We start from the raw sequence: 18,247 nt of genomic DNA, 5'->3' as shown, positions 1-18,247 counted from the left end.
TCAGAGTCAGGACGAAGAGCAATTTCTAACCCAGGCATTACTGGGTGGGTTACAATTTGGAACTGTTCATAGGTAAAATCGAATGTCCATCCAAAAGATTTCTTATATGTCCAGAATTCACAGGTCTAAGTATACCTTCTGTGGGGGTGGAATCTAAAGACTATATATTGCACTCCAAACCCTGCAAAACCAAATGTATCCAGTTGTTTTAATTGACTGAACACTTCATACGAGCCAAAGCTCTTTCGTATGGTGACCGTCAGTATTGTGACCCACTTCATAAGTTCGAGGACTATAACTACACAATGATGACTGCTACAATATGATATATTATACTTTGCAGAACTAAAAGTCTGTAGGTGCTGAAAAGTCTTAAAGAGTGGGATCTAAGGAATCAGAACACTCTGTTTTTGATGGGCTGCAGGAGATACAGGAGCCATTCTGCTAGACTGACATGAATGCTCTCTTGTTTTTTCTTAGGTTGTGACATTAGAAGAAATGGGAACTGAAGTCTGGATGAAGATCGTGACTGGGTGTATTTTGTTCTGGCAGGTAAGGACAAATAAATATAGACTTCCATTTTCTATATTTGAAAACATAATTATATTGTGTTGTATCTATAATACAGTGTTTCATGTCCATTGTTGGGTGCTAAAGTGCATTTTCGGGTGGGTGCCAGCAACCACCTAGAGAAGTTTGTGGTTGGAGTTTATGTGATGCTGTGTGGGAAGGATTTTGTTGTTGTGTGTGAATGACCAGAGAGGTGCTCTTATCTTGTCTTGAGGTATCTAGAAGTGTGATGGGGAGGTGGTGTGAGAGACAGGCACACAATTATAATTGTAAATATCTGGTGGTCTTTATACTGGAGGTGGGGGAAGATGGCAGGGGTCTCTACCTGGTAGTCCAGCTTGTGGAGGGCAAGGAGCTAAAACATATAGGCAGGTACACAGCACCAACCTAGACAGAGGTGCAGTGCAATGCTGTGTGTACACGCTCACATTTTTGGATTTGCATAAAAGATTCAAACAAGAACATCACTCACACTCTTAAAAATTAATTACTCAAATGTTCTGTAGTGTCTGTATCATAGTAGTCATCTATAATACAAAAGGTGACTCCAGACAATTCAGAACTCAGGCACTAGATTACATTTTCATCTAAAGACCTTGGAGGCTTTCCACTGGTTACCAGTCACAAGAAGATCTTCATTCAAACAGTTATGTATCATTCAAATGTAATGCATAGTGAAGGTCCTGAATTCCTCCAGTTGTAAATCCACAAATACTCCCTACGCAAGAACTTACATTTCAGACTCTCTCCACAAATAATCATCTAACCTAACAAATCGAACAGGTGGTGGCACTACATTCTCTTTACAGGCTGCCAAATTATGGAATTTCCTCTCAGCAAAAGTGAGGGCATGAATGACAGCCATCTAGAATTTAAAAGAATGGTTAAAAGCTGGCCATTCCCAACCGGCCCATCATGGATTCCCTGAAGCAGATGCATTATCTTCTGCACAGCAGAAACAAAGCCTGATATGGCCACAGTCAAAAGTTGTGGACAACTTGTAGAGATCTTATAAAGAAAACTCAATCAAACCTATTTGGTGAATAATCATCTTCGTACCCAGTCTCTGTATAATCAGGTGTAAAACCAAGGTACTATCAAACACTCAAATGCTTAACTTTTTCTATGTTTTCATCATCTGTTCAAGTATGCATTAAATCCAGCAAACCCCTCCCACTATAATGCATAATGTCTGGACAAAACAAAAAGGATTTTGATTTATGATGATCCACTAGCTACAATCCTGTACATATCCTGCACCCTCATTCTGCTCTTTTCCAAATTTCACTTTGGTATCCAACTCCTATACAAAGCTGCAACCCTCTGGGTTACTATTCTATATGCATCTGTGTGAACTACCCATAGCCCCTAACTCCTGCTTCTCATAATTTGGCAACCACTTGCCTATAATCTATCAATCCTCTAAGTTTTCTATGACCTACTTATTCAACCAATCACCCACACAAACTCGCATATCCAACCCCTGCTAGCACTGACTACTAAGTTCCTAGTAAGAGCATCCACCATTGTATCTATTCACCCCACTGATGATTTGCATGAACCAATCCCCCACAATATCTCACATCCCTCTATGTACGGCATCTAACCCTCTTTGATTCCCCCCAAAACAAACTCTGGTAATGTATGAAAGGTCTACTTCTGAGATCTCAGCACTAAAACCGACAACAAAAACCACAAAATGAACCTCCAAACTTGGGTTAGTGTGCTACTCGCCATAAGGTGCATCATCGCTTCATATGGGGTAGTAAGTGCTAAGTAAATGCAATTACAGTACAATACAGTGCACTAAAGCAGATAATTAGAGAATATCCAGTAACCTATGCATGCAAGGCTGCGAAGCTTCCTAATGAGAAAAATCATGACAAAGGGGCAAAAAAATAAGGAAAGTTGAGCCTTGCCAACTACTAACTTAACCCTTCACACCCTTCACTTTGACTAAATATTTCTTGGTGGTCTGAGTGAATGCTACTAATGCTTCCATCTTCATTGTGATGGATGATGTAATTGGATTTAACTGCATAATTCAGAACCAATGTGGGTTTCTATCATCCTAGGTTATACAGATAATCAAATATTTAGTAATCACTTGTTTTATTTGCATTGGAGTTTTAACACTAAAACATAGCATCTAAGGATCTTTATGGGTTTCAGCAGCGACGTTCTTCAAGTGTTAGGGGGACAGTATGACAAATTTGTTAAGGCCTGTACTTGTGAGGGACGGGAGACCGGTCCTGTTCCATGCTTCAGGTTCACATGATTAGAGCTATGCAGAAATGAATCCAAACAATAGGTGAGCTGAAACTGAAGGGTCTGTAGACCTAACCTGGACTAAATAGTGTTTAGCTCCATAGTAAGATGTAGGGATAGAAGCTTCTGTAGAAAGGAGGATTGTGTAGGATTGTGTAGCCGTGTCCAGCCTTAAAATGCGCATTACTATAAGTTATTCAAATAGCTGGCTGTGTTGGAAGAATGACCAATGTTGTTTTAAGTGCTTAACCTAGATCTTAAAAATCTGGGCAGAAGGCTCATCCGAGCTAATCGTTTGGTAGAATGGGCAGATACAAAGATTGAACAACTCAAAATGCATCAAGTTAAAAGTATATCTAATTGATATAACTAAGCAATGTTACAGAAAAAGATTTTTTTTCATCTAAATAACCACAAAAATGTTAAGAACACGGTAAAAGGGAATTGTCTTTGGAGTGATGATAATCCACTAGCCACTTTAGATACAAAGGGTTAAGATAAAGCAAAAATGCCCAACAATTCCAATTAAGAAATTTCTTTGGCATAAAAATGACTTAATCATTCACTTAGATGTTTAATGGAAAATCTAGAAAGATTCAATACTAAAAAATTATATTTGATAATGAGTGTGTATTAAAGGACTCAGTGACCCAAGATTATAGAGAGGAGGACCTCAGCACCTCCAGGGTGTTCCTTGGGTTGATGGGACAAGTGTGGGTCAATTTACTCTGTAAATGAGGCCGGTTATCTGTGGAGACATTGCAGGCTTTCAAATGTGTTTCAGTCTGAGAAGTTTTTAAAGTATCCTGTTCCTAGACTTTAGTGATGTGTGTGCTCAGGCGAATGAAGTCTGTACAGCATCTGGTCTTCAGACTTTCTCTGAATGGTGTCAAGGTATGTACAAGTATAGTTTGACCTTACCCAAGGTTTGTTTCTTTTATGGCCAATACACCTAAAGTCTCGTCTAAAGATGTGGTATGAAAATAGCACCTTGGACTAGGTACCGGAGGAGGCAGATTAGGAAGGTTCAGCTGGGAAAGAATATTCCTTATTCCTCAGATGTCTAGTTCTGTCAGACTGTGTGGCAACGGTGGAACCAATAGAAAGCTAATTACACAAAGTAGACTGAGATCTATCACAATATGCTGTAAATCAGTAACTTATTTTGTAAACGTATTTGTAAAACACAATGATTTCTTGCTGAAGCTAAACTGGAACCTATGTAATGCATTTATGGCTTTTGTAAAAGTTTCAGAAACTTCCATCTCTTTTTAGACCAAAGGACTCTAATAGATGGTTCAACGACCACCTAAAAGCTCTCAAACTGAGCGCCCGTCAGGCAGAAAGGCATTGGAGGAAAAATTACGATCCCCTATTAAAAACCCACTTCTCATCAGCTCTGGACAAATATAAAACAGCAATCCTGGCTGCTAAGTCCGCCTACTTTTCGTCCAAAATTACATCTGCCGAAAACAAACCCAGGGTAATCTTCGAGATAGTGAATGACCTGGCATTCTCAGACCGAACCTCGCCCATTATTCCTCCCTCCCAACTTCTCTGCGACCAGCTTAATACCTATTTTTTGGCCAAAATAGCAACCATCAAGCTTAATATCCCTCCACCCTCCTCTGCCTTCGTCGATCCCGCCCCCCCTCCCCTCCCCCACCTTCTTACCTCTATCCCCCCCCTCACGCAGGACTCTTTTCTGGAGATACTCCCTAAAGTGAAGTCGGGATCTCCTGCGGACGTCTGCCCAGCACGAGACCTGCAGCAAATATACTCCAGCTGCCCTGACCCCCCCATTGCCTTCCTCAACAGCTCCCTGGCACAGGGCGTAGTGCCCTATTCGCTTAAAGCAGCTACCATAGTGCCCATCCTGAAGAAAGCTGGCGCTGACTCTTCTATCTCGGCTAACTATCGCCCCATCTCCCTGCTACCCTTCCTGGGCAAGGTGATGGAACGCCATGTTACCGCGGTGCTCAGCGCCCATGTGGAGGCAAACGGGGGACTGGCTTCCCGCCAAGCCGGATTCCGTCCCAGGCATTCGACCGAGTCAGTCGTGGTCTCAGTCTTGGACAAACTCAGAAAGGGTATGGACGAAAATAAACACCAGGCACTGGTCCTCCTTGATCTTTCCGCCGCCTTTGACACGGTGGACCACACCATCCTACTCACCCGTGTCAAGGCGGCCGGTATCGGGGGATCAGCTCTGATCTGGCTCTCCTCCTTTCTGAGGGAACGCACTCAGGCGGTCCGGTTAGGCGACTTCACGGCCACTCCCCTTCCTGTCACTTGCGGTGTTCCCCAGGGATCCTCGCTCTCCCCCTTACTTTTCAACCTTTACATCTTTCCTCTTATCTTTGCACTACAGCAGCTGGAGGTCACCGTCTATAACTACGCGGATGACCTCCAGCTCATCTTTGATCTGTCCCCCTCTCCTCTCTCGGTCTCCAATTTCCAGTCAACCCTGACATTCATCAGTGACTGGATGAACCACAACCACCTTAAGCTGAACCCGGATAAAACCGAGCTGGTTCTCACCGGTGGTTCATCCAGTCCCTGGAACTCTCTCTTCTGGCCCCCTTCTCTTGGCCCTGCACCGACCCCCTCCACCACAGTCAAAACACTTGGTGTCAAAATAAACAACCAACTCACTCTCCACTCACAAATCAGTTCTGTGGTGTCCTCCTGCTTCTTTTCTCTTCGCACTATCCGCACTGTCTCCCGCTTCTTTTCCCCCCAGGCACTTAAGATTATTATAGCCGCACTCGTGATATCAAAATTGGACTACGCAAACGCTCTTTATCACGGTATCCCCGTTTCCAGCTTGCGTAGACTCCAGACCGTCCAGAATCAAGCAGCTCGGCTTGTGTACGGCCTTCCTCGTTATCACCACTCCACCCCCCTTCTTAGAGAGCTTCACTGGCTCCCCATAAAGGAACGGGCCCTATTCAAGATCGGGTGCATGGTCTTCCAGGCCCGCCAGGGCTCCGCCCCTGCCTTCATCTCCTCACTAATCAAGTCCTATTTACCCACAAGAGAACTTCGATCTTCCTCCAGGTCCCTCCTCCAGATCCCTCGCTTCACTCGCAAAAAGTGGGGCGGGGCTAATTTCTCCACCCTAGCTCCAACCTTCTGGAACTCACTCCCTGACCACCTCCGGTCTGCCACCCAGTATCTCCCCTTTCGCAGAGATCTGAAAACGTTCCTTTTTAACCAAGCCTTCCCCCTCTAAACCCCTTCAAATTTCCCTTTCTTCTTTCCCTGGTCTTCTTGTTTTCACCTCAGTTGCCGATCTCCCCAGCGCCAAGAAACCGCAAGGTGTATGCTGCGCTTTACAAGTATTTTAAATTAGAATTAAATTAGAAATTAGAAATTTTAATGACTCAGGTTGACCACAATTCACCAATGCCAGGTGGACATTACATGTTTATTTCTAATGTCTTTCTACATATACTTTCCTTCAACAGTCAGGATTCTTTCAAACTTCTATAGTCCTGTAAAGTCTGTCGTTTCTGGCAGTGCCTGTAATCTTCTGCAGTCTTTTCTGCTGTCATGTCTGGAGTCTGTTTCATTGGTCAGGCTTCCTAGAGTCTTCTGTAGCCCTGTATAATCCGTGGTCTCCTGTAGTCTCTGTAGTCCTCTGCGGTCTTTGCTACAGGAATGCCTGGAGTCTTTTTTATCGGTCAGGCTTCCTAGAGTCTTATGTAGTCCTGTAGAATCCGTGGTCTCCTGTAATCTTGTAGTCTTCTGCAGTCTTTTCTACTGGTATGCCTGGAGTCTCTTTCATCAGTCAGACTTCCAAGAGTCTTACGTAGTCCTGTAGAACCTGTGGTCTCCTGTAGTCTCTTAGTCTTTCCCAGTCTTTGGGTATGTCTGGAGTCGCTTTCATTGGTCAGGCTTCCTAGAGTCTTCTGTAGTGCTGTAGAATCCATAGTCTCTCATAGTCTTTGTAGTCTTCTGCAGTCTTTTTTACGGGTACATCTGAAGTCTCTTTCATTGATCATGCTTTCAAGAGCCTTCAGTAGTCTGGTAGATGCGTGGTCTCCTGTCGTCTCTGTAGTCTTCTGTGGTCTTCCTATGGGTATGTCAAGAGTCTCTTGACACAGTCAGAATTCCTAGAGTCTTCTACAGTTCTGTAGCGTCTATAGGCCTCTAAAGTCTCTGTCGCCGTCTGTAGTCTTTTATACAGGTATGCATGTTTTCTCTTTAAAGTTATGATTTCTGGAGTCACCTCTAATCCTGCAGAGTCTGTTGTCTCTTGAAGTCTCAATAGCTTTCTACAGTCCTTACTACAGGTATGTCTGGAGCATCTTTCAACAGTAAAAATGCAGAAAGTCTTCTGTAGTCCTGTAGAATCTACAGTTTCTTGGCATCTCTGTAGCCTCTTGCAGTCTCTCCTACAGGGATGTCTACTGGAAAACTTCCTTGATGACCAGTGATGTCCTGCCAGAGTTCAAGGTTCCTTTACCACTCACCCTCCTTAAATGACTCTCCTCTGTTAAAAAGCAAGATATCCTTCTTATTGGACTGTTTTTAGGAATAGCAATGAATTCCACACTTGCAGGCTAATGCCCCTAACTGTTTACTTGTTCTATATTAATACTGCCCTCTGAATTACCCACTTTGCACTAATACTCTCACTCTCCCGGAAGTGTTCATAATTAATAAAGGTTAACACATTCAAGTTGTGGCTTTTTGTGAAACCTCACATTGATCAGAACCTAATGAACAGAAAGGCAAGACTAATAATGATCTTTAAAAAAAGTTTAAAGTCTTTATGCATTTGCACAGTAATGTAAATGCATTACAAACACAATGACATAATGACCGTGACATGCATTTTGCAGTCCAACCAACATGTTTATTATTTTAGATTGTACTGGTCCTCCTGTGTAAACCCCTATTTTGCTTGTGTCATGCAGTTTCTATTCCAACCCCCTTTGACTATTATTTATTTTAATCCACATCATGTCCTTGATCTGTGCAAGTACCTTGTAATCCCTGTCTACATCCATACAGACCATGCTGCTCCAACCCGAGAGCGTCCTGTGACTATTCAAGAGCACCCCCAGATGAACCAGGTGTAGGTATCTGGCTCTCCTCTTGTGTCTCTGCCTCCTCAAAGGTCGCCAGTATCTCTCCCCAGACCTAAAAGTCCTCTGTTACCTTTTGATCTCTATGAGAGAGAGTTAAATGAGTCTCCTCTGCCAGTGACCATTCAATGGAGTCCTTTACCCACCACTCTATTACCGGCCCCTGAGTACCCCGCAATCCCATAGCGATCCACCGCTTCTCCAGGAGGAGTGCAAGTGGCAAGAACTTATATTGCATTTTTCCTTGTTCGGGCCACCCACAGGTACTATCAAGCACTGCTTAAGGGATGGTTCCAATGTCAATCCTGTTGCTCCGTGGATCGGTTCGACCACCTCCCCCCAGTATGCCGACACTGTGTCGCATTGCCATGCCAAATGTAAAAAATTGGCTCTCTACTGACCACAACGTGGACACGTTGCTGGACAACCCGCATATATCCTGTTTAACTTAAGTGCTGTGAGGTATGTACAATGGACATAGTTATAATAAATTAACTTAAGCCTGTCATTCCCAGAGACCCAGCTGGCCAAGGAGCAGGTCCTTTTCCATTCATTGTCTGTGAGTTCTCTCTCCAAGTCGTCCCCCCAGGATGTTCTGGCTACCACCTGTCTTCTGAGCCTATCTGTTTTAAGGGCTTTATACTTTCAAGATACCAAGTGCCATACCCCATGTTCAGGAGTGCCTGAAGGATTTCTGATCGTGGGGGCAGCTCTGGAAATTCCCTCCAAATCTTGGTCAACGTTCATGAAATTTTGGCATAATGTAGGTATAGGCTCCAGTCCAAGGTGAAAGCCTCCTGGTAGGAGACAAAACGCTCCCCTGGATACAAATCTCCCAGCAGACTACCAACACCATCATGCTACTAAGTGGTGGCCCAATATCCTTAAATGGTTTCAGCGCCCACATATATAACTCCCTAGAGAAGGACAGCCGCTGAACCACCCTGGAGAGTATCCATTCCCAAATCCATGCAGTATGTCGCACCAGGAAAGGGAACTCCCCCCCCAGGCTTGAGGCCCTCAGCAACAGTTTCTTCAGCGGTATATCTATATATGTTCCCCACAGTAACCCTTTTTCACTATTAACTTTCTTGGCTACTCATTTAGCCGCGTATTGGATGTGACTGTGTAGTACTATAATTCCATTTCTGGTAGTAACATCCTCTTTCCCCCGATCAAGTTTTAAGGTATTGAGAGCCACACAACTTCTCCTGCCCACCAAGAACGTCAAGACCAAGATGGTATTTAAGCGCTTGAACACACCTCGGGAGACAGGGAGTTTTGTATTACATAGAGACATCTGGGAAGGATCACCATCTTAGCAATAGCAATCCTGCCCATAGTGGATAGTGGCAAGCTAGCCAAAATTGAACAGACTGGTTCAATCACTCCAACATCCTCTTGACATTATAAGCATATTGTGTCTCAGAGTCGCTACCACCATTATGCCGATATATCAAAATGTGTCCTTTCCCAGTGTAATCCTACATCTGGCTGGTGGTCCATAGGGGTCTGTGCTAGAGCACCCAAGGGAAACAGCATACTCTTACTTATATTAGATCTCAATGCTGCCACTCTACTGACCTCCTCTACCTGTGCCATTAACGCTGGGACAGACTCCCCCCGGCATCTTCAGGTAGAATAGAGCATCATCGGCATATGATGAGATCACATGGTAGGTATCCCCCAGTTGGATCCCCCACCCCCAACATCCTCTGAAGTCTGATAGACAGCTGCTTCTGGGCTAGCTAAAAAAAGTGGCAAAATCGGACATTCCTGTCTGTTAACAAGCTGTATTGCAAAGGCACCCAATACCACTTTGTCCATTTTAACTCTAGTCCTGAGATTCATACAGAGCAATTGAATCCAGGCACTGAAATTCCTTCCAAATCCCATCCCTTTCAACGCCTCCATTAGATACAGCCACTTCAGAGTGTCAAAGGCCTTCGCTATATCCACTGATGCCAAAACCACCGCCTCATTCAAGTTCGCACTGCGTGTGACTCATGAGTCAAACATCTCAAGTTGAGGGACGTGCTACAACTAGCTATAAAACCACACTGGTCTTCATGGACCCTAAGGTGAACCACCCCTCTTAAATGCACTGCCAAGACTATGCAAAGGACCTTGACATCAGCACTGATGCTTTTCTATCTTTAACCAAAGTGCCTTTATTCGAAAACACACACACTGCCAGCACACACACTCACTATGTGCGCACTTCAGGTATTGTACTTCACACAATCACACATACACGGAGCGCATGCTTCATCCACACATGCACTGCACAGCACTACATCTCTCATGCATTGTATTCCTCTTGCCAGACATACAATCATTCCATGTACAAGCCACACATGCACTGTACAGTACTGCTCCACCTTTTTACTTTACCCTTCCTAGGCACACAAACAACCAACGCAGAGTATCTACTCCTGTCTGCGCAGCACTGCACACCTTACCTGATTAAGGTCAATGGTGAGTTAAGCACACAGCAGTTGTACTTTCAAAAAGGTGAGTTAGCCTGTAGGTCTCCCTTCAGTGACACAGGGTAAAAAGGTCCTGTTCACTACTACTGATCACTACACGGTATACTGCCACCACCGCTCTCATGCTGCTTAATGCCTGTAGTGGTTTGGGCGCCCCTCCCTTTTCAACTAGACCACTATCAATGAGACAGGCCTATGTCATGGTGCACATGCATGATTCATGTTTGCCTATGACAAAAAAAATCAGCATTAGGAGCCCAGACAACAGTACAGTTGGGCACAAAGGACAGGGGTACACATCTTCACCATGCATAGGACTTTTAAGTACTGACAGGTGGCACTTCCTCTGGGTACTCAAAGAAATGCATTTAACACTCTCAGCCTAGCTGGGTATAACAGCATTGAAGGGAGGTTCAAAGCTCTTTTTTCTGCTTCATGACAATGAAGGTCTTTCTCCGTGACTGAACCTTCCTGATGTAGTTGAGGTAGATGGTAATTTTATCGTTGTCATATTGAACGTTCCATGCCTCCTGACTGCCATGAGAATAATGTTACAGTCCTTGTAGTTGAAAATCCAGGCTATGAGCCACTGGAGGCCAAGGAGTGGTCCCTGGTGGCGGCATCACTGCCAGCACCCTATGCGCTCTCTCAACGGAAAACATAGAAGACAACCCCTGCAACCTAAGCATGTGTTGAATCCATTTCTACAAGGCGGAACCCTAACCTCTGAGGCGGAAGCCGGAGGAGATACTCGCCATTTTAAAAACTGTCGATATTTGTGTTCACTTATTTTTTAAACTTGTATTCTCACCTGAGTTTTCTGGGCAAAAGCGCCAAGCAGGCTCAACACATCTCAGCGGAACTAGCACTGTTTTGGCTCATTGTTGTTCACGGCCGCCATCGCAGCAGACTCGAGGCCACGCCCACCTGACAGGCCACGCCCACACCCCCCGCCTATAAAATGTGCCTTTTACGCAAGCGCAGCGGACGAGCGCAGCGGGAGCGCCGTTTGCGCGCCGAAGGCGCGCTTAAGGCACGCCCGTCTGGGCCCGTCCGGGCCCGGACGGACCCAGGCCCAGGGATGCTGGCAGATCCATCCCCCAGTCGCTTGATGTATTCAGCAGACATGCTTCGGGACCTCCGACCTGAAAAAAACCAAGGTTGTCGCTACACTCACGAAGCAGGTAAACCCTTCACAAGCTGCGCGCGCTGCTATACAGCCACGCAGACCCCAGCCAATTCCAGGCTACAGCTTGGTCTCCTCAACTGTCGCTCCCTCCCCAGGCACGCACTCGAAATCAATGGGCTGATCCAAGACCAAGGCCTAGACACATTGTTTTTAACAGAAACTTGGCTTTCTGACAGCAATGATGCGGATATCGTCACCGCCCTTCCCCCAGGCTACTTCATCCAAACCCGCCATAGACCCAGAGGAAGAGGAGGCGGGCTGGCTATAATCTACCGCGATCACTTCAGCTGTAGAATCAATGACGCCAATATTGATGACGCTGAAAGCTGACACTTTTCCCTCCAAACCTCCCGGACGCACTCCCTTTCGGGACTGCTCATCTACCGGCCCCCGGGTACCCTTGGGAAATTTCTTAACGCAGTCACCGAAACGACCTCTCAATTGGCCGCCTCTGTTTCCAACTTTCTTATTGTAGGTGATCTTAACCTCCATTTTACTGATCCCGCTGACCGGTCTGCCTCTGACCTTCTAGTGGACCTCCTGTCACTCAACATTCGTTTAGTGAATAACGAGCCCACCCACGACAAGGGACACCTCTTAGATCCCGTCCTTACTAATGACGCCAATATCACCACGAGTCCCTCTTTGCCACTGCCATGGACCGATCATTTTTTAATCCCCATTTCCTGGGAGTTTCCTACTGTTACCACCCAGTCCGCGAAAATCAAAGTCACCGACAGACGTTGGCACAAACTCGTACCATCTGAATGGTCCTCCGTTCTCTCTAACTCTATTCCATCGCTTTACCCCGATGCTATCACGGCCGATAAACAGTTTAGCTCCTGGATCACATCCTCGTTGGATATACTTCTCCCTAAAACCACCACCCTCAGTCATACCAAACGAATACCTTCGGCCCCGTGGTATACTCCAGAGCTCAAGTCGCTTCGGCAGGACTGTAAAAGAGCTGAACGCTCCTGGAGGATGGAGAAATCCAACACTAATAAGGATGCCTATCTCACCTCCCTATCAGTATACAAATCTTCTATTGGTAAGACAAAAAGTCTATTCTTTCAGGAAAGAATTGAAAAAGCCGCCTGCTCTAGTAAAGAAACTTATACCATCCTGAAAGAACTTCTCAATGTTCCCGATCCAGTCCCGAGAAACCCCCCAGACCCCAAAGCGGACCAGGAAAAATGCCATCAGCTAGCCAGCTTCTTCCATGAAAAAATTCAAAAAATCCTTAATTCCATCCCTCCCTCCATTCCGAGCGACTTTGGCGATCCCCTCGACACTCCGATCTCCCCTAACCTAACTTCCTGGGGGCAAATAACCATCGAAGAAGTCGAGAACACGCTAAAAACTATCAAAAGTGGATCTCCTAGGGACCCCGCACCGCTACGGATCCTCAAGGAAGTAGCTCCCATCATTATCCCCCCCCTCACCCATCTGATTAACGCGTCTTTTCTACAGGGAACCGTCCCCCTTAGTTGGAAAGCGGCAGTTGTTAAAGCGCTCTTAAAGAAACCCTCCTTGGATCCAGCGGAATTGGCTAATTATAGACCAATATCCCTCCTCCCTGGGACTAGCAAGATCGCCGAGAAACTGGTGAATAAGAAACTTTCCCAGTTTCTTGAATCTAATAATCTGCTAAAAAACTCGCAGACAGGTTTTCGCCCAGGACAGGGCACTGACATCGCCCTCCTGGCGGCGGTGGAGGAGGCCAGAGCACTCTTAGACGAAGGAGGATCAGTGGCAGTGATCCTCCTCGACTTGAGCGTGGCCTTCGACACCGTCAACCACCAACTCCTGATCAAACGGCTCAAGAAGGTAGGAGTAGAAGGTACTGCTCTATCCTGGCTTTCCTCCTTTCTGGCCCAACGTTCCTTTCAGATCTGGGAGAATAACACCTGCTCCTCCGAAATTCCCCTCCAATGTGGGGTGCCTCATGGCTCATCCCTGAGCCCCACACTGTTTAACATATACATGGCCCCATTGGAGGAGGTTGTCACCCCGTTCGGAGTGAGCATCGTCAGCTATGCGGACGACACACAATTAGTCGTCTCCCTATCCCACCCCAGTCAACAACCTGCAGATTTATTCAACTGCTTGACGCAGATACAAGGGTGGCTGAACATTGAATGTCATCTTCAAAGTATTGCAGTCGGAAATATTGAATTCCAAATACTGACGAGACAGAATGTTATTACCACCATATTGAAGGACAAAATATCGAAAGGTAAGTGCATAGAGGGAGATAAGGATTTACTATTCTTTAGTCCAAATCTATGTAACTTGAGGATATACATGTTACCATCTGAATGGTCCTCCGTTCTCTCTAACTCTATTCCATCGCTTTACCCCGATGCTATCACGGCCGATAAACAGTTTAGCTCCTGGATCACATCCTCGTTGGATATACTTCTCCCTAAAACCACCACCCTCAGACATACCAAACGAATACCTTCGGCCCCGTGGTATACTCCAGAGCTCAAGTCGCTTCGGCAGGACTGTAAAAGAGCTGAACGCTCCTGGAGGATGGAGAAATCCAACACTAATAAGGATGCCTATCTCACCTCCCTATCAGTATACAAATCTTCTATTGGTAAGACAAAAAGTCTATTCTTTCAGGAAAGAATTGAAAAAGCCGCCTGCTCTAGTAAAGAAACTTATACCATCCTGAAAGAACTTCTCAATGTTCCCGATCCAGTCCCGAGAAACCCCCCAGACCCCAAAGCGGACCAGGAAAAATGCCATCAGCTAGCCAGCTTCTTCCATGAAAAAATTCAAAAAATCCTTAATTCCATCCCTCCCTCCATTCCGAGCGACTTTGGCGATCCCCTCGACACTCCGATCTCCCCTAACCTAACTTCCTGGGGGCAAATAACCATCGAAGAAGTCGAGAACACGCTAAAAACTATCAAAAGTGGATCTCCTAGGGACCCCGCACCGCTACGGATCCTCAAGGAAGTAGCTCCCATCATTATCCCCCCCCTCACCCATCTGATTAACGCGTCTTTTCTACAGGGAACCGTCCCCCTTAGTTGGAAAGCGGCAGTTGTTAAAGCGCTCTTAAAGAAACCCTCCTTGGATCCAGCGGAATTGGCTAATTATAGACCAATATCCCTCCTCCCTGGGACTAGCAAGATCGCCGAGAAACTGGTGAATAAGAAACTTTCCCAGTTTCTTGAATCTAATAATCTGCTAAAAAACTCGCAGACAGGTTTTCGCCCAGGACAGGGCACTGACATCGCCCTCCTGGCGGCGGTGGAGGAGGCCAGAGCACTCTTAGACGAAGGAGGATCAGTGGCAGTGATCCTCCTCGACTTGAGCGTGGCCTTCGACACCGTCAACCACCAACTCCTGATCAAACGGCTCAAGAAGGTAGGAGTAGAAGGTACTGCTCTATCCTGGCTTTCCTCCTTTCTGGCCCAACGTTCCTTTCAGATCTGGGAGAATAACACCTGCTCCTCCGAAATTCCCCTCCAATGTGGGGTGCCTCATGGCTCATCCCTGAGCCCCACACTGTTTAACATGTACATGGCCCCATTGGAGGAGGTTGTCACCCCGTTCGGAGTGAGCATCGTCAGCTATGCGGACGACACACAATTAGTCGTCTCCCTATCCCACCCCAGTCAACAACCTGCAGATTTATTCAACTGCTTGACGCAGATACAAGGGTGGCTGAACAACTCAGCTTTAAAGCTGAATGGATCAAAGACGGACATCCTCCTTCTGGGTCCGAAAGGTCTTACCTTTCCCTTGAACATCTGGCCACCCTGTCTGGGTCCCCCCCCCAGACCCAAAACAGGAAGTAAAAAGCCTGGGAGTATGGATCGAAGCTGATCTCTCGTTCACCACGCAGGCCAAAAAAGTAGCCGGTACCTGCTTCGGACTACTGAAATCTATGAGAAAGATCCTGCCCCTACTTCCACCCACATCCCAAAGACTTCTCATCCAAGGCCTCATACTTTCCAGGCTCGACTATAGTAACGCAATCTACCTGGGCACACCTGAAGCAACTCTAAATAAACTTCAGAAAATCCAAAATGCAGCGGCCCGGATCCTCACTAATACCCCGGCCAGAGCTTCAGCTAAACCTGCCCTGAAGCTCCTTCACTGGCTCCCAGTGAGGGAACGAGTGATTTTCAAAGTCCTATGCCTGGCGCATAAGCTACTGCAGAATCAAGGCCCTCCGATTCTTAGAAAATTCATAAAATCTTACAAAGCACCAAGATCCCTTTGATCGGATAAGGAGTCCCTTATCATCATGCCTAGATTCAAGAAAGCCAGCTCGGGTGGAAGACGCTTCTCGGTCCACACTGCTCGCCTCTGGAACGCTCTCCCCCGAGACCTGAGAAAAGAACCCAACTACCTACGTTTCAGGAAACGGCTCAAAGCTCACCTGTTCCCTCAATTTTAATTTTCCTCCTTCTGATACCTGCCATCCCCCCCTCTCAGCCGCCCAACCCACAGAGGTAGGGATCTCTAGCGCTGGGAAACCTCAGGGTGACTACGCGCTCTATAAATTTTTTTAATAATAATTTAATAATAAGTGCTCCTGCCCAGCGTGCTTCACCCCATCTGGGAAGCTCAGAAAGTGGAAATTATTGCGGCACGATCACCCATCCGCATCCTCAGCTCAGTCCTCCAAAGTCTTTGTTGGCGCCATCATCTTGGACTTCTGATCTTTGTGGGTTTTTGTTTCCTTTCATCTGGGTAGATTAGCCTTACTTTTTGAGCGTGGCTGAAAGTTTTCATGAGTAGGATTCTGTAGGATTATTCTGTAGGGCACAGGAGTGAACTAAATTTGTGTCCGTTCGTCCGTTTTGCTTGGCTATGCCCTCATAATAATAATCTATGTACTAAAAATACAGTTGGATTTTTTTTTGATTTTTCAAATGAAATTGTTAAAGACATTGAATGTCATCTTCAAAGTATTGCAGTCGGAAATATTGAATTCCAAATACTGACGAGACAGAATGTTATTACCACCATATTGAAGGACAAAATATCGAAAGGTAAGTGCATAGAGGGAGATAAGGATTTACTATTCTTTAGTCCAAATCTATGTAACTTGAGGCTATACATGTTACCAAGTTACGTATATATGGAACTTGGTATAGAAAATATATAGAAATTTACCTTTCAATATGTTGTACCTCAATATTGTTTTAATGGTATTCTGTGTCTTTGATATTTGAGCTTCAATATTCACAGCCTAAACCCTTCAAAGATAGTAAGTAGTCAACTATTAGTAATTATATTAACACATGCATAATTCATTTCTAATTTTGTGCCATCTTCTGATTACAATTCCACAATCCAGGCTGTGGTGGAAGATGTTTCATTGTACTAAATGTGGGTGTAAGGTAAGCTCTCATAATTCCTTGTTACAGTTCTAACTTTAAAGCAGCCCTACCTTGCATTGTTGCTTACTTTTATAATACTGTACTTTCCCTGAATTGCTAACATTGTTTTTATTTTCTTTAAGCTCTTTGCACAACACAGTCCATACTTTGAAGATGACCAAGAATCGGGGAAGCCCTCAATCCAGTTTCTCAATGTCCCTCAGGTTCCAGTGCCTGGATACTCCTTGCAAGTTCTCTATTATTGTCCGAAGAAGCAGATTGTGGTCTTTGAAATATTGGCTTCATCTTTGACGAAGTCTTCAGTACCTGTCTTCAAGAAGCATTGGGTTTGTGGCCCTCATGATACTAGCCAGCTACGCGTGGTCAAGCTGGAGTTCCCTGCTAACATGGTGTTCAGGGAGGACTATTTCATTAAGCACTCTATCTATATCCTCGATGTGCTAATACGAGCCTGGATAATAGAGATCCCAGACAAGTCACTACTTTCTGGTTCCTCAGTCTCCTCCTTGGAATCTGATAGTTCTTTCCAAAGTGCAATTGCCAGGACCTTCAGCTTCCTCCACGCGCTGACCCCTTATAGCAGGCCTTACAAACAGCACCAGCGCACTTTACGTTGGGACCAAGAAATGATCTGGAGAATTAGGAAGGACCGATTACACCAGTGTCCGGCTGAGCAAGGTAAGAAGACTAAAAGTGCTAGACATTATGCTTTCATTATGTTGATATCTATTTTCAGAATCTTTCATCACCTCTGCACAACCATATAGGGAGAATCAAGGTGACATTCATGTTTGAGTGTAGATTACTTTGCACACAGGGGCCAGACTGAGACTAGGTATTCTTATCACTTATCAGAACCATTATAGATAGCCTGCAAGACCCAAGAATCATCTCATTGGAATTGCAGAAGGAGCTTTGATGTAGAAATACTTATAAATATGTTTAATATGTGGGGCCTACATCTCGTTATGCAATATCGAACTGAGATTGACTCATACATGCGAAAATAGACAGCAAATTGCATATTATTAATAGAATTATATGAAAATGTTGAATTTCCCGCCTTGGGTAAAATAGTATTGTTTATCTAACTAATTTTTTGCCCGATTCTCCTTAATATTTTACAATTAGATGTTTCTTCACTGTTTTCAAACTATTTGAAAAGTTGTATTAAAATTCGATCTATTATATTTCTATTCTTCTGCGATGGCACCCACACTTGCCATTGTTTTAAAAATCTATGTCAGTGCAGTCTGTTTATAC

At 45.2% G+C, this 18,247-nt stretch overlaps 1 protein-coding gene across 1 annotated transcript in view; it reads left to right on the top strand.

Annotated features, from left to right (window-relative positions):
* Positions 1-18,247, top strand: part of LOC146806121 (protein sel-1 homolog 3-like) — a 412,689-nt gene that overhangs the window by 47,635 nt on the left and 346,807 nt on the right. The window contains exons 2-3 of the mRNA XM_085620586.1: positions 481-552; positions 17,107-17,662. Coding sequence (XP_085476712.1) covers positions 499-552; positions 17,107-17,662 — 610 coding nt within the window. The 5' untranslated portion in view covers positions 481-498. The remainder of the gene's footprint in view (positions 1-480; positions 553-17,106; positions 17,663-18,247) is intronic.

The sequence above is a fragment of the Triturus cristatus genome, chromosome 8 (genome assembly GCF_964204655.1).
Source record: "Triturus cristatus chromosome 8, aTriCri1.1, whole genome shotgun sequence".
In the NCBI taxonomy this organism is placed as follows: domain Eukaryota; kingdom Metazoa; phylum Chordata; class Amphibia; order Caudata; family Salamandridae; genus Triturus; species Triturus cristatus.
This window is presented reverse-complemented; position numbering and strand designations above follow the sequence as displayed.